The sequence below is a fragment of the Lemur catta genome, chromosome 11, assembly GCF_020740605.2.
Source record: "Lemur catta isolate mLemCat1 chromosome 11, mLemCat1.pri, whole genome shotgun sequence".
Lineage (NCBI taxonomy): Eukaryota > Metazoa > Chordata > Mammalia > Primates > Lemuridae > Lemur > Lemur catta.
Genome location: NC_059138.1, coordinates 60,189,847 through 60,202,050, shown reverse-complemented (window position 1 = coordinate 60,202,050; position 12,204 = coordinate 60,189,847). Strand labels below are relative to the sequence as shown.

At 32.8% G+C, this 12,204-nt stretch overlaps 1 protein-coding gene across 5 annotated transcripts in view; it reads right to left on the bottom strand.

The window, feature by feature from the left end:
* PHF14 (PHD finger protein 14) overlaps nt 1–12,204 on the bottom strand; it is a 159,263-nt gene that overhangs the window by 101,213 nt on the left and 45,846 nt on the right. For all 5 annotated transcript variants that reach the window (XM_045565536.1, XM_045565538.1, XM_045565534.1 and 2 more), the window contains exons 8-14: nt 8,206–8,352; nt 7,335–7,605; nt 6,919–7,025; nt 5,718–5,813; nt 3,761–3,864; nt 1,366–1,497; nt 131–299 (exon numbers count right to left, since the gene is read on the bottom strand). In XM_045565536.1, coding sequence (XP_045421492.1) covers nt 131–299; nt 1,366–1,497; nt 3,761–3,864; nt 5,718–5,813; nt 6,919–7,025; nt 7,335–7,605; nt 8,206–8,352 — 1,026 coding nt within the window. The remainder of the gene's footprint in view (nt 1–130; nt 300–1,365; nt 1,498–3,760; nt 3,865–5,717; nt 5,814–6,918; nt 7,026–7,334; nt 7,606–8,205; nt 8,353–12,204) is intronic.

Genomic DNA, 12,204 nt, shown 5'->3' with positions numbered 1-12,204 from the left:
AAGAATAACCAATAGGAATATACATGTTTCTTTTTATGGCTCCTGAGTATATGTTTGCCCTTTGTCTTTCTTGCTCTCTGATATTTTGGACTCAGAATTTTATGATTATGATAAATAAGAAATAAGTTACCGTATTTCTTATTGGAATCTTCTTGGGTTCTGGTGGCACATCCTGTGGAACAAATTTCACTGGTTCCTTAATCTGTCTCCTTGATCGTTTGGTCCCATCTGGTAAGGTTTCCATAGCCATGTCTGCTTCCATGTCACTGCTCCCTGCCTGGTCACATTCTGAGCACTGCCTACATAAGGGAAAAAAAACAACAGTAAGGTCATATATTTATTACTATCTTCTAGCTTTAGCTATAGTTTCTATAAATAAAAAATCCAGATAATGTTAAAAACATAAAAATATACACAGGTATACACAGGTAATGTGATTGCAGGGTAAATAATGATTAAACATACAAAAATGCACATATACTCTCTTAGGAATGACTACTGTGAATACAATATGTAAAATGATTTAATGTATCTCTGTAAATATAATAAAAAGACAGGCAACAATGCTGTATGTTTAAGTGAACCGACATAAGAGATTTGGCACTGATTAAAAAGGTAGTTTCCCTTTGGAAATCATGACTTTTTTTATAAATGACATATACTGTGACATCTGAAAATCAAGTCCTTCGTGGACCTTGATAACTATGCCTTGTCACATCCTTTAATTATAGTTAATGACAAGCTGTGCTGAATATACTACTTGAAGAAAACTATAGAAACAAACTCTAAGAAGTGTTGGGTAAAAATGGTCATTTTAGTTGGTGGCTCATACTAAAAGAAAAAAATATAAATTTATTTACTAAACAAATTTGTTAAAGTAGCATTTATAAAGCATTTTAATACGGGTAACTGTAAAAGATAACAGAAATTGAAACTTCAGTTCAGATCAGTGGTGTCCAATGGATATTTCTATGATGTTAGAAATATCTGTGTTTGCACTGTCCAGACACAAGCCATATGTGGCTACTGAACACTTGAAATGTGGCTGATGTGACTAAGAAACTGAATTTATAAATTTAAATTTGAGAAATTCTTAACATAAAACAAAAGAGAATTATAAACAAAGTAGACAGAATCTGTGCCTTAAGAATCCATTTCTAAGATACCAAAATAGCCACAATTAACTGAAAATTCACTTCTCAAGAAAACTGTTACAGCTTTATTCACATACTAAATATTTATGAAAATATCAATTCAAAAAATGCTAAAAACTTTATTATGAATCAATATGATATAATACTTCATCTTGTTCTGCTGAAACTAAGAATAAATCAGTTCAAACATTTAAATCTCCATTTTACTTACCAATAACTGTTTTTGGTCTTTCTAGGCATCCTTGTAAGAGGAGGATCCAGACATCCAAGATGGTAATGGAGCTTACAGGTATCACACAATAACAGAAGATGCTGATCATGGTTCTTCTTACAAATCCCACAACTTTGAATAAAGGTAGCAGATAAGGATTTGAATAATTATCATAGTGAAACAAAGTTTTTTTATAGAATAATTTTAATTTAAAAATTTCATCTTGATTAACTTAATATTTCTTCTGCTGAAATCAGAATTTTTTTTCATGGTGCATGTCTTTTTACAATGTCAGTAACTAACTGTTAGTTCTAAATCAGTTTGGGAATGTTAAAAAAATAGCTTAGATCTAGTGTAAATTTAAATATTACCAGAGTCAACACTTTTGGAAAAAAGATATATACATATATCATCTTCATTTTAATTATAATTTAAAACTCATTTAACATTAGTTTACTTTTTCTCTAGAAACATAAATTATCAAACAAAATAATTTTGTAATTTTCTAAACTACAAAAGAAGTTACTTCACAAACAAAATTCAGTTTATTTTCTATCATTATAAACCTTTCAAAGCGTAGACAACATGTAAGTAAGCTGCACATGTACATAAGTCTCTTTTCAAAATCAGATTTTGAGTCTTAAAAATATGCCAATTGACATTTACTGCACAGATTGGAGAGTTTCACATTTGTTACTATTATTTTGGATTTTTTTCTTTTTGGTTTGTTTTTAAGACATCTAACTTTTTTTTTTTTTTTTGAGACAGAGTCTCACTCTGTTACCCAGGCTAGAGTGAGTGCGGTGGCGTCAGTCTAGCTCACAGCAACCTCAAACTCCTGGGCTCAAGCAATCCTACTGCCTCAGCCTCTCAAGTAGCTGGGATTACAGGCATGTGCCACCATGCCCGGCTAATTTTTTCTATATATTTTTAGTTGTCCAGCTAATTTCTTTCTATTTTTTTTTTTTTTAGTAGAGACGGAGTCTCACTCTTACTCAGGCTGGTCTCGAACTCCTGACCTCAAATGATCTGCCCACCTTGTTCTCCCAGAGTGCTAGGATTACAGACGTGACCCCGGACTAAGACATCTAACTTCTTTTGTGTAAAAAGGCAATTTAACTACTCCTGACAACACAAGCAACATGACCAGGAAATCTAGGGTATATTTACATTGGGAAGGTACATGGTGAGGAAAAAGTTGTTGAAAATCTAAAAGAGCCATCCATGTACAGAAAGAGCAATAGAACAATGATGTTTGGAATTTTTTAATACTCCCAGAAAAAACAAATCACACACAAACAAAAAAAACCCACAAAACAACAAGAGTAAAAAAGGAAAACCACTTTAAAATACATTTTGAACCAAAAATGAATTCTAGTTATGAAAGTCAGAAGCATAGTGATATGCCTGATGGCTCCATATGAACCAACTGTGTTTAGAAAAGCTGACCTAAGAACATCCTGATATTCACATTGTACACTAAGACAATAGTGGGCTTTTCCCATATTTCAAGAAAGTTATTTGCTATTACTTGTAGAGGGAGCCTCCAACAAAAAACGGAAGGTAGTTTATGGATGTTGAAACTGTTGTTATTGCTGCTACTTCTGAGAAAGATGTTTTGAGAAGAATATTTATGTATTTACATAGGTATGTGTACATATATTTATGCATGTATACGTATATATACATGTACATACACATACACATACAAAAACACACCAGCATCTTCATAATCACTTAATAAAATTGACATGAAAAAAGTGACATCCTAACCTACTTGGATATGGAAAGTCTTAACTATGTAAAATTACTATAATGGTGAACCCTAAAAATATTAAGCAAAGAAAATAAAGAACAAAAATACTTCTGCAAACAAAATTATTGCAACTGAGAATAGAGAGAAAAAAGTATAAACAGACTGAAATCTAAACTTATCTTCATTATCCACTACCTACAAAGGCAACAGATCAGACTGTATATATGATATCCATCACTACCTAAAAATACAAAGCTCTATAACTCATTCAAGTAAAATAAAATATAAATGCCCATTTATTTATTATACTATTTTAATTATTTAAGACAATAATCATCATGTTATTTATAGTAACTTTCCAGTTCCCTACAGAGAACTCTTCATTTCCATGGAGTTTATGTATATACATCCCCAGTTACTTAAAGTCTACAAAAAGTCATTTATCTTATTAAAACAGCAACAATAATGTCTTCTATCATTCAACCTGGAACGCATCTTTGATAAAACGATCTTCAAATGCATTTAACTTAAATTCTGGTATAAACAAAATTAATTCTCAAGTATTTGAAATATCTTCTTACTAATAAGTATTAGTTAAAAAAATACACAATATTATTCTATCATAATTTCATTACTTGCCTATAAAGTACTGCAGGAAGTGTAGATGTCTTTTGTGTACCTCCTTCTTTTTTACTTGGTTTTCTCTCCTTGGGTGCTCGCAAAATTGCCGGTATATTCAACTTCTATTAATTTGAACAAATGCAGTATATATTGTTTTAAGATAAATAAATAAAAGCAACATTTTCCTCTATTTGCCACTCAAGCCAACTAAATAGGGTAGAACTGTTATGGGAAAATCTGCTTTACCAGTTACTACACCGGCAAAAAAGATTAAAATGAGTTTTTGTCTAATGTTATATCCATTTGAAACCTATAATTACATGCTTTTATCAATTCTCAGTGGTACACTAAAACATTATGAAAATTAAACTTCTATTTAGCTTTAAAACTGAAAGACAAGGATAAGCGTTTAGGAAGTTTAAAAAAAACACAGTACACTTGACAAAAAGAATATTGAGCCCGTTTATTTTCCTCAACATCTCAGCTATACTGGTGCTCCATAGGTTAATTAGAAAAATTATCTTATTGGACCAAACTCTACAACAAAATGGACGAGGGTCTCTTTGGGTTTCTACTAATCTGTACTATGGTGGTTTCTCAGACAGCAACCATCTATCAAAGTCATTTCTTAGTGGCCTGGTGGGCCTGCATCTGTTCAACCAACTGGAAAAAAGTGTCATGTAAGTGGTACAAATGAATTCTATTTCTGCTGTGTATTTTACATTTGCACAAGGAAATCTGCAAATCTCTGACAAAAGTCCTTTAATACACAATAAGAATGTCTTTTATAGTAGATAATGTTTTACACTAAACAGAAGATTCTTATGAGAGAAACTTGTAATCAAACCAAAAGATAATGCTAGCTTGGCCAATAAACTAAAGCTTACACTCAACATTAACTTCTCTAAATATTAAAAAACACCATAATCTTCCAAAAATCCATCAATAGCCTATCAATGGAAACAAAGGCTAATTCTTCAAGGGTGGCTACTTATTCTCACCTTTTAAAATAAATTATTCTTCGTAATACAAGCCACATATACTGTTTATCAAAAAAAAACCATCTTCAGAGCTAGTATGGCACAGTGGAAATCAGTATGTATCACTTCATAAAATATCCACACAAACTGTTTGACAGACTGGACTCTGTAAATCTCATCAACAAGTTCCATGAAAAATATCTGTTCTTTGAAAAGTCTCCTTCACGAATAAAACCACTTTTGTAGTGAAAGGACCACAAACAGTGGGTCTCTGTCATCTTTAAAAAATATAATTGAAATTATTTGAAAAAATTCTTAGTTTATCAAATATATACACAGTACTAAAAAAAGGCACTCAGAGAAATCCATTGGACAATAATTCTTCCTTTCAACACCAAGAACTTCAACAGCCTGAAAGTGTTTAAGGATAAAGTTCTTTTTTTTTTTACCATAACTATAATTACAGCTACTGTTAAAGGAGAAAAACTACACTTTAACATTTAAGTTTCAAAAATATTCCTTACACAGCTCAAAACCAAATTATCATGAAATGAATCCCTCTAGTTTGTGCTTTTAAATTTTAATTTATATATCCAAATCTAAAAAAGAAATAAAAATAGCACAAGAACAGGAAAGAAAAAAAATTGGCAAGGAATCTAAAACTGCTAAATTAAAGGAAAGAAGAATGTAGTAGGAGAAACTCATGCTTCAGATCTTAGATTCATCACAAATGACAGTTCAATCAGTTAAAGCAAATGAAAAAATTTGGCAAAAAGATAGCTGTTGAAACAACCAAATTAAGCTAAGGTTCTCACTAGGTAGCTGCCAATGGTCTAGATATATTTCAGGCAGAAATCATTATCCCAGAGGATTAGGCCCTGATCAAACAAAATTCTTCAGTTAGCAAAGTGACAGTTCTATCAGAAATCTGTTCTTTGAAAATCATATGGAAAGCAACAACTGAAGAAGAAGATAGCAACTGGAAAGAAACTAACCTGTCCTGTGATTCTGCCTAGTAAGGCCCATATTCCTTGCCCTTCACTTCGAAGTTTTCCATTCAAGTTTTGTAATTCTTCTAAAGATTCACATAGCTACAAAATGAATAAGTCAAATTAGTAAACTTCATTAAAATATGTGAAAATTTAAATAACTGATCAATAAATGTCCAAGATAATCTGCATTTATATTCCATATACTTTTAATATAGTCAAGTCACAATACCACTGGCTATCCAATTATTTAGCACCATCTATTGCTGTTATGTAAGTATTTTGTTTTATGCTAACATTTTTACTAATGATAATACCTATATTTATATATTGTTATAGTTTACTATATAATTTCACACAAATTCTGCTAATTAATCCTTATGACTCTATCAAGATGCTTTTCTACCATTTTCCCAATGAGAAAACTAAGGATCATGGAGTTTTTATGAGTTGGCTAAGACCACAGAGATAGCACAAAACCCCAGTTCTTCTGAACCTAATCCCAGTACTCTTTTCACAGCAGTGTAGGTGATTATTGGAAACTTATTTCCTACTAATTTTTTATAACTTAAAATGTTTTCTTGTAAGACAAGATTCGTTTTATATGCTCATGTTACGTATTACCTGACATTTTAGCAATATTTTGCTTTTATATATTTCTTTTTGATCTTCCTTGTCATTAGAAGGAGTACATGAAAATGTAAATTGGAAAGTGCTGTTTTTAATCAAAAGCAACATTATAATTCATGATAAACAGTAATTTAAAAATAAGTTTCTATACAAACTTAGAAAGAAAAGCTCTATAGTACTGTGTATTGGTTAGAAATAAGGAAGAGTCAGATATGTTGGCCACAAACCCCAACTCTATTGCTTTACTACCTATGTGAACCTGGACAAATTACTTAACCTCTTCAGGACTTGGTTTCCTCCTCTCAAAATAGGAGCAATAATCATAACCTACACTGTAAAGTGAAGGTGGGAATTAAATGAGGTAATACATGTAAAGAGATCAGAATTACACCTGGCACAAAAGTGCTCAGTAAGAGATAGTGATGATAATGAAGATAATAAGGGATAGGAGTTATAGGGAGGAGTCTAAAATCTCTAGAAGAACTTCAAAATGAAGCATAAACAGAAATGTCATAAAATCACAAAAGAAATCATCAAGATCTATTATATTATGTTACACATTTTGTAGCTAACTTACCTTATTATATTCCACATGAAGCTTTTCTTGTTCATTCTCTAATTTATCCTTTATATTCTTTTGTTCTGCCATATTTTCCTGAATTTGAATCATGCGCATATTTCTCTCTATTTAAATTAAATATCCAATTTTACTTTAGTAGAAAATAAAAGCTGATATACAAAATATGCAAAGGAAGAAACTAGCCATAGGGATGACCACATGGATAAACCTACATTGTTTAAAACATTTTTAAGTATAGCCACAAATACATCAACCTAACATTTTACAAAAACCCACAACTTATTAGGAAAACATGCCTCTATGTGATATATGTAGCAGGGCTAATAAATTTCTAAAAATTAACAGCATATCAAATATTTTCATTAGCAAATTGTTCTCAGTGAAAATGTGCATGTATCAGTATCTATACTAACCAAAATAATAATTCACAAAATCAGCAGTGAGGGCTGGTTGCTTATGTTTTCTCCTTCCATCCACACTAGAACTAGTATCTGAATTGTCCACTGGAAAGATATCTGTACTGATCCCCATTAGTTCTGCTTTCCGCATCAGTTTACGAATGGCTGAAGCACTACTAGTGAGTGGTCTGGGCAATTTTTCCCTTGGAACCCAGGCCTGGGGTCTGGTAGATCGAGCTAGCTCTGCTTTGGCACGATATTGCTGAAGCCGGGCATTGATCCTTGCCTATAAAAGAAATGTATACAAAGTTTAAAAGATAACAAAATGGAACATATTCCTTATGATAACCAGAATTTCATATGTCAATGCAAATTACATATATCAATGGTCCTTAAGGTATACTGTAAAATTCTTGAGTTACGATAAACTAGATGTACCCCTAGTAACAACTGTCCTAATTTATGATCAGAGTTGTGAGAAACTAATCTGATTAAGATGCAGTTTCTCTTCTCAATAACTGTAATAGACTCCATAGATTTAATTAATGTACATAAAAACACATTTTAAATAATGGGCAAACTGATCAAATCCTTTGAACAGACTCAAAAACAGTGTAGTCAACATACTGCACTGATAGAATAATTTTCTATCGGCTACATTTTTCAATCTGAAAACATTTTATAAATAACTGGTCTGTTGACTAGATGAGGAGTAATATATTTAGCCACAAATTATACTCACCATTTACCTTAATCACAATTCACTTCCTAGGTAACTAACCAAATTTCATAATTATATTTCACATGTCACCTGGAAAATACACATGAAATCTGAAATCCATAACCTTAAAAGAAAAAAATATGAGTTTTGGCATGAATCTCATACCTGTGCTTCTGGTGATAGTTGTTTCTCTCTCTCTTGCAAAGACATTTTACAATAGGACTGTAAAGCCAAGTAGTTTTTTCTCTTCCACTTTCTGTCTAATCTATCTGCATGTTGCTTACAATAAGCAAAAAATGGATCTGCTATATCCTATACAAAAAAAAGAGGGGGGAAGTGAACATTTTTACTCTAAACAGTCATAAAAAACCTAACACAAAAAAATATTCCCTTTTTGAAGAATCTCCTAGAGAAAATTACTTCTATAATAAATTATAAAAATAGTTTTTTATACTTAATGATAAAAATTACTGCCTTAAAACTTTATTCTGTGCATCAACTTCAAATCAACTTCAAATTAACAGTAAGTTTTTTTCTTTAAAGGGCTTTGTAGATTTAGAGATAATAAAATCAAATCTAATGTATTACTTAGGTGTACTTATACAGTCATCCCTCAGTATTGGTGGTGAGGGATTGGTTTCAGGACCTCCATCCCCCAGGATACCAAAATCCAGACACTCAAGTACCTTATAAAAAATGGCACAGTATTTGTGTACAACCTATACACATCCTCCTGTATACTTTAAATAATCTCTAGATTCCTTATAATACCCAATACACAAATGTAATTCTTGTACAAATAATTGTTATACTGTATTAGTTTTTATTTGTATTCTTTTTTATTGTTGCATTATTTTTTATTATTGCATTGTTATTTATTATTTTTTCTTTTTTTTCCCAAATATTTTTGATCCATAGTTGGTTGTATCTGCCAATGCGAAATCCATCATCACAGAGGGCTGGCTATATATTTTTTTAAATGATAATTTAAAAAAATAAGAAGGCTGGGCCCAGAAGCTCACACCTGTAATTCCAGCACTTTGGGAAGCCAAGGCGGGAAGATAACTTGAAGCCAGGAGTTTGAGACAAGCCTGGGCAACAGCCAGACCTCCTCCCTACAAGAAACAAAAAAATCAGCCAGGTGTGCTGGCCTGAGCCTATAGTCCCAACTACTCAAAAGACTGAGGAAGGAGGATTGCTTGAGCCCAGGAGTTTGAGGTTGCAGTGAGCTATGATGATGCCACTGCACCCTACCCAGGCAACAGAGCAAGACCTAGTTTGAATCAATCAATCAATCTTCAAATGGAATCACAGCGCCCTCACAGCCATCTTTCACAGTCTAGCTTAATGGTACATTTTGTATTCATGAAAAGTAAGGTATTAAAAAAAGATTTATTCTACCAAAAACAGAAATAATTTGTAAAGATGTAGCCAAGAGAAATAATTTGCAATGTGATTGCTAACAAAATGACAGGTAATTCATTCTTTAGGTCTGTCCCAAGGAAAAACAGTAAAGATAAGCTATCTATATAATTTTTATCTAAGTAACATTAAAAGAGTCTCTTAGTAAGGTGAGGTTTTATAACCCAAAGAGAAATGATGACATTAACAAGGAGGACATATGAGACAGAATAGAAAGAAAATTATTTTTAAAAATCTAATGTGTCCTCAATATAAAAAAAAGCATATGAGGCAATCCTGTACTATGATATCCACAGAGGTCATAGTATAGCACTCTTATAAGATGACAGAATTTGGAGATATAAAAACCTGGATACAAATCTTGGCTCCATCATTTGCTGGCTGTGTGACTTCAAATAAGTTGCTTGACATCTCTGGGCCTCAGTTACTTCATTAGTAAAATGCATTTTAATTATAAGTATTTCATATGACTTTAAAAATAAATACTACAGTGTAGGCAGAAGATTGCATTAACACACAGACACAGCTGTTTTCTTATGACATGCTCTAAATCTTGGTGTATGTTGAATCTTAGCCAAAATGCCCAGATCTAGATAATCATTCTATTGTTTTAAAGTAAGTAAGGTTGAAATCAAGTTATTAGAGATAAGATTCATGCCTGCATATGTGAGTTAAGCATTAGGACCAAGACTCTGACTTAGGAAAAACATCAGTCATCTCTGTCCTAAAAGAGATTTGTAAAGGAATAAGTAACCCAAGTAATTTTTTTTTTTTTTTTTTTAATTTCAGCTCATCATGGGGGTACATAAGTTCAGGTCATATACATTGTCCATGTCCCGCCCATCCCCCTGAGTCAGAGTCCCAAGCGCGTCCATTCTCATTCTCCAGACAGTGCACCTGGCACTCATCATGTAGTCATACCTCCATCCCCTCCCCCCCCAAGTAATTTTTTAATTAATTAAGTTGGGATTAGGAGACAGTAAATTCCAATTCTAAGGCTAGAATAACCAATGGATTAAATTTGCTTACAGAATGGAAAGAGATATACCACAGAAATATTAACTACACAGAAACTACTGTCTTACAATATCCATTCTCCTCTTCTTCCCTTTAGTACTAGAACCCTCTGAGTTTTTACTGGGCACATGGCTACCCTGCTAGAAAGTATCTGCTCCAGCTTCCCTACAGCTAGATGTAGCCATGTGATTAAGTTCCAGCCAATAAGGTGTGTGAAATTCCTAGACCCTGCCGTTGAAAGGAAGCCTCCTATTCTTAACCACTTCTTTGCTCCTTTCAATAAGGTGGAACCACAAGTCTTTGTGTGGGAAAGTACAACAGACTAAGGGAAAGTAAAGCAACAAGAAAGAAGGAACCTAATCCCTGGAACCAAATTCCCCTGAGTATCCAATTGGCCAGAAATTTCATATTATAGTGAATTCAACTTCTGCCTTGTTTAAGCCACTGGTTATTTGGACTTGTTAACCCAGTCAAAATAGTGTCCTAAATATTAATAATTCATTGGTTGACACGGAATATCCTTTCAACCTGCTTAGAGAAATGGAGCTTTCAAGATACTACTCCCAATGGAAAGGGAAAAACATTTATCCAAATATCTACCATGTACCAAGCACATGTGCTTTTTTACGTATTATCTCATTTAACCTTCAACACTACCATATGAGGTGGGTTCTACTATTTAAATATCAATATTATGGATAGAAAACTGAAAAGCACAAAGGTTAAGTCGCTAAACCAAGATACATAGCCAGTATGTAAGATCTGTCTTTGTCAACCACTACCTGACTATAATCAGATTCATTTTAGGAGGTTTCTAAATAAAGATTACTGAAGCACAACTCCAGAGAGTCTCATTCAGCAAGTCTAAGGAAAGAACTTTAAATGTGAATATCTTGGGAAGCAGTAACAGTAAACATAAATGAGTAAAGGGGACCTAAAAGATGCTAGAAAATCATAAAATAAAAATAAATGATGGGGGCAGGGAGTAAGTGGTGGGACATGTGAGAACTGTAGGGCCTGTTGCAAAATGAAATATCCCATCTAAAGGCATTCAAATTCAAGGTTTTTAGGTTTTTTTTTTAACACTATTCCTATCAAACAAAATGTATCCATGAGTTAAATTTAGTTTGTGGGCCTCCAGATTGCTTGGTTTGGTCTAAAATCTTAATTTTTTTCTCACAAACTCCCTGAGTAATACCAACACAGCAGATCAAAGGCACATATACAAATGGAAGTCTTGTACATTGAGAATCAGCTGGCATTTGTAAAAACTGTACATCTGAAGAAAGTAAATACGCTTTATTGGTATCTTAGTAAAAAGTGTTTACTGAAAGTAGAAAAGCCTAAGTATTGTAATGACTTAGTGTCATATCAAACTTATCTTCTCAATTACACAGTATCAATGCTATTGTCCACCCCACCTTAGCCATCCAATACTCCGATTTTACCTAGACTCTGTACTTTCTCCTTAATTTAATACCCAAAATATCATTCTCTGAACTTGTATCTTTCTTGGTCACTCCCTCTAAAACTCAAACAAGCTTTTAAAACCATAAGGATCTCCAATTTACTGACTGTCTACCTTTTGACTATCCTACAGCCCATGCACATAACTGCCCTCTTTACCTTATTTATTCTATGGCCCATCAGTTAACTGCTCCTTTGCATGGAGTATCTACTCTCAGTCCTACCCTTCCTCATCTAACTTCCCTTGACAGAACCTGA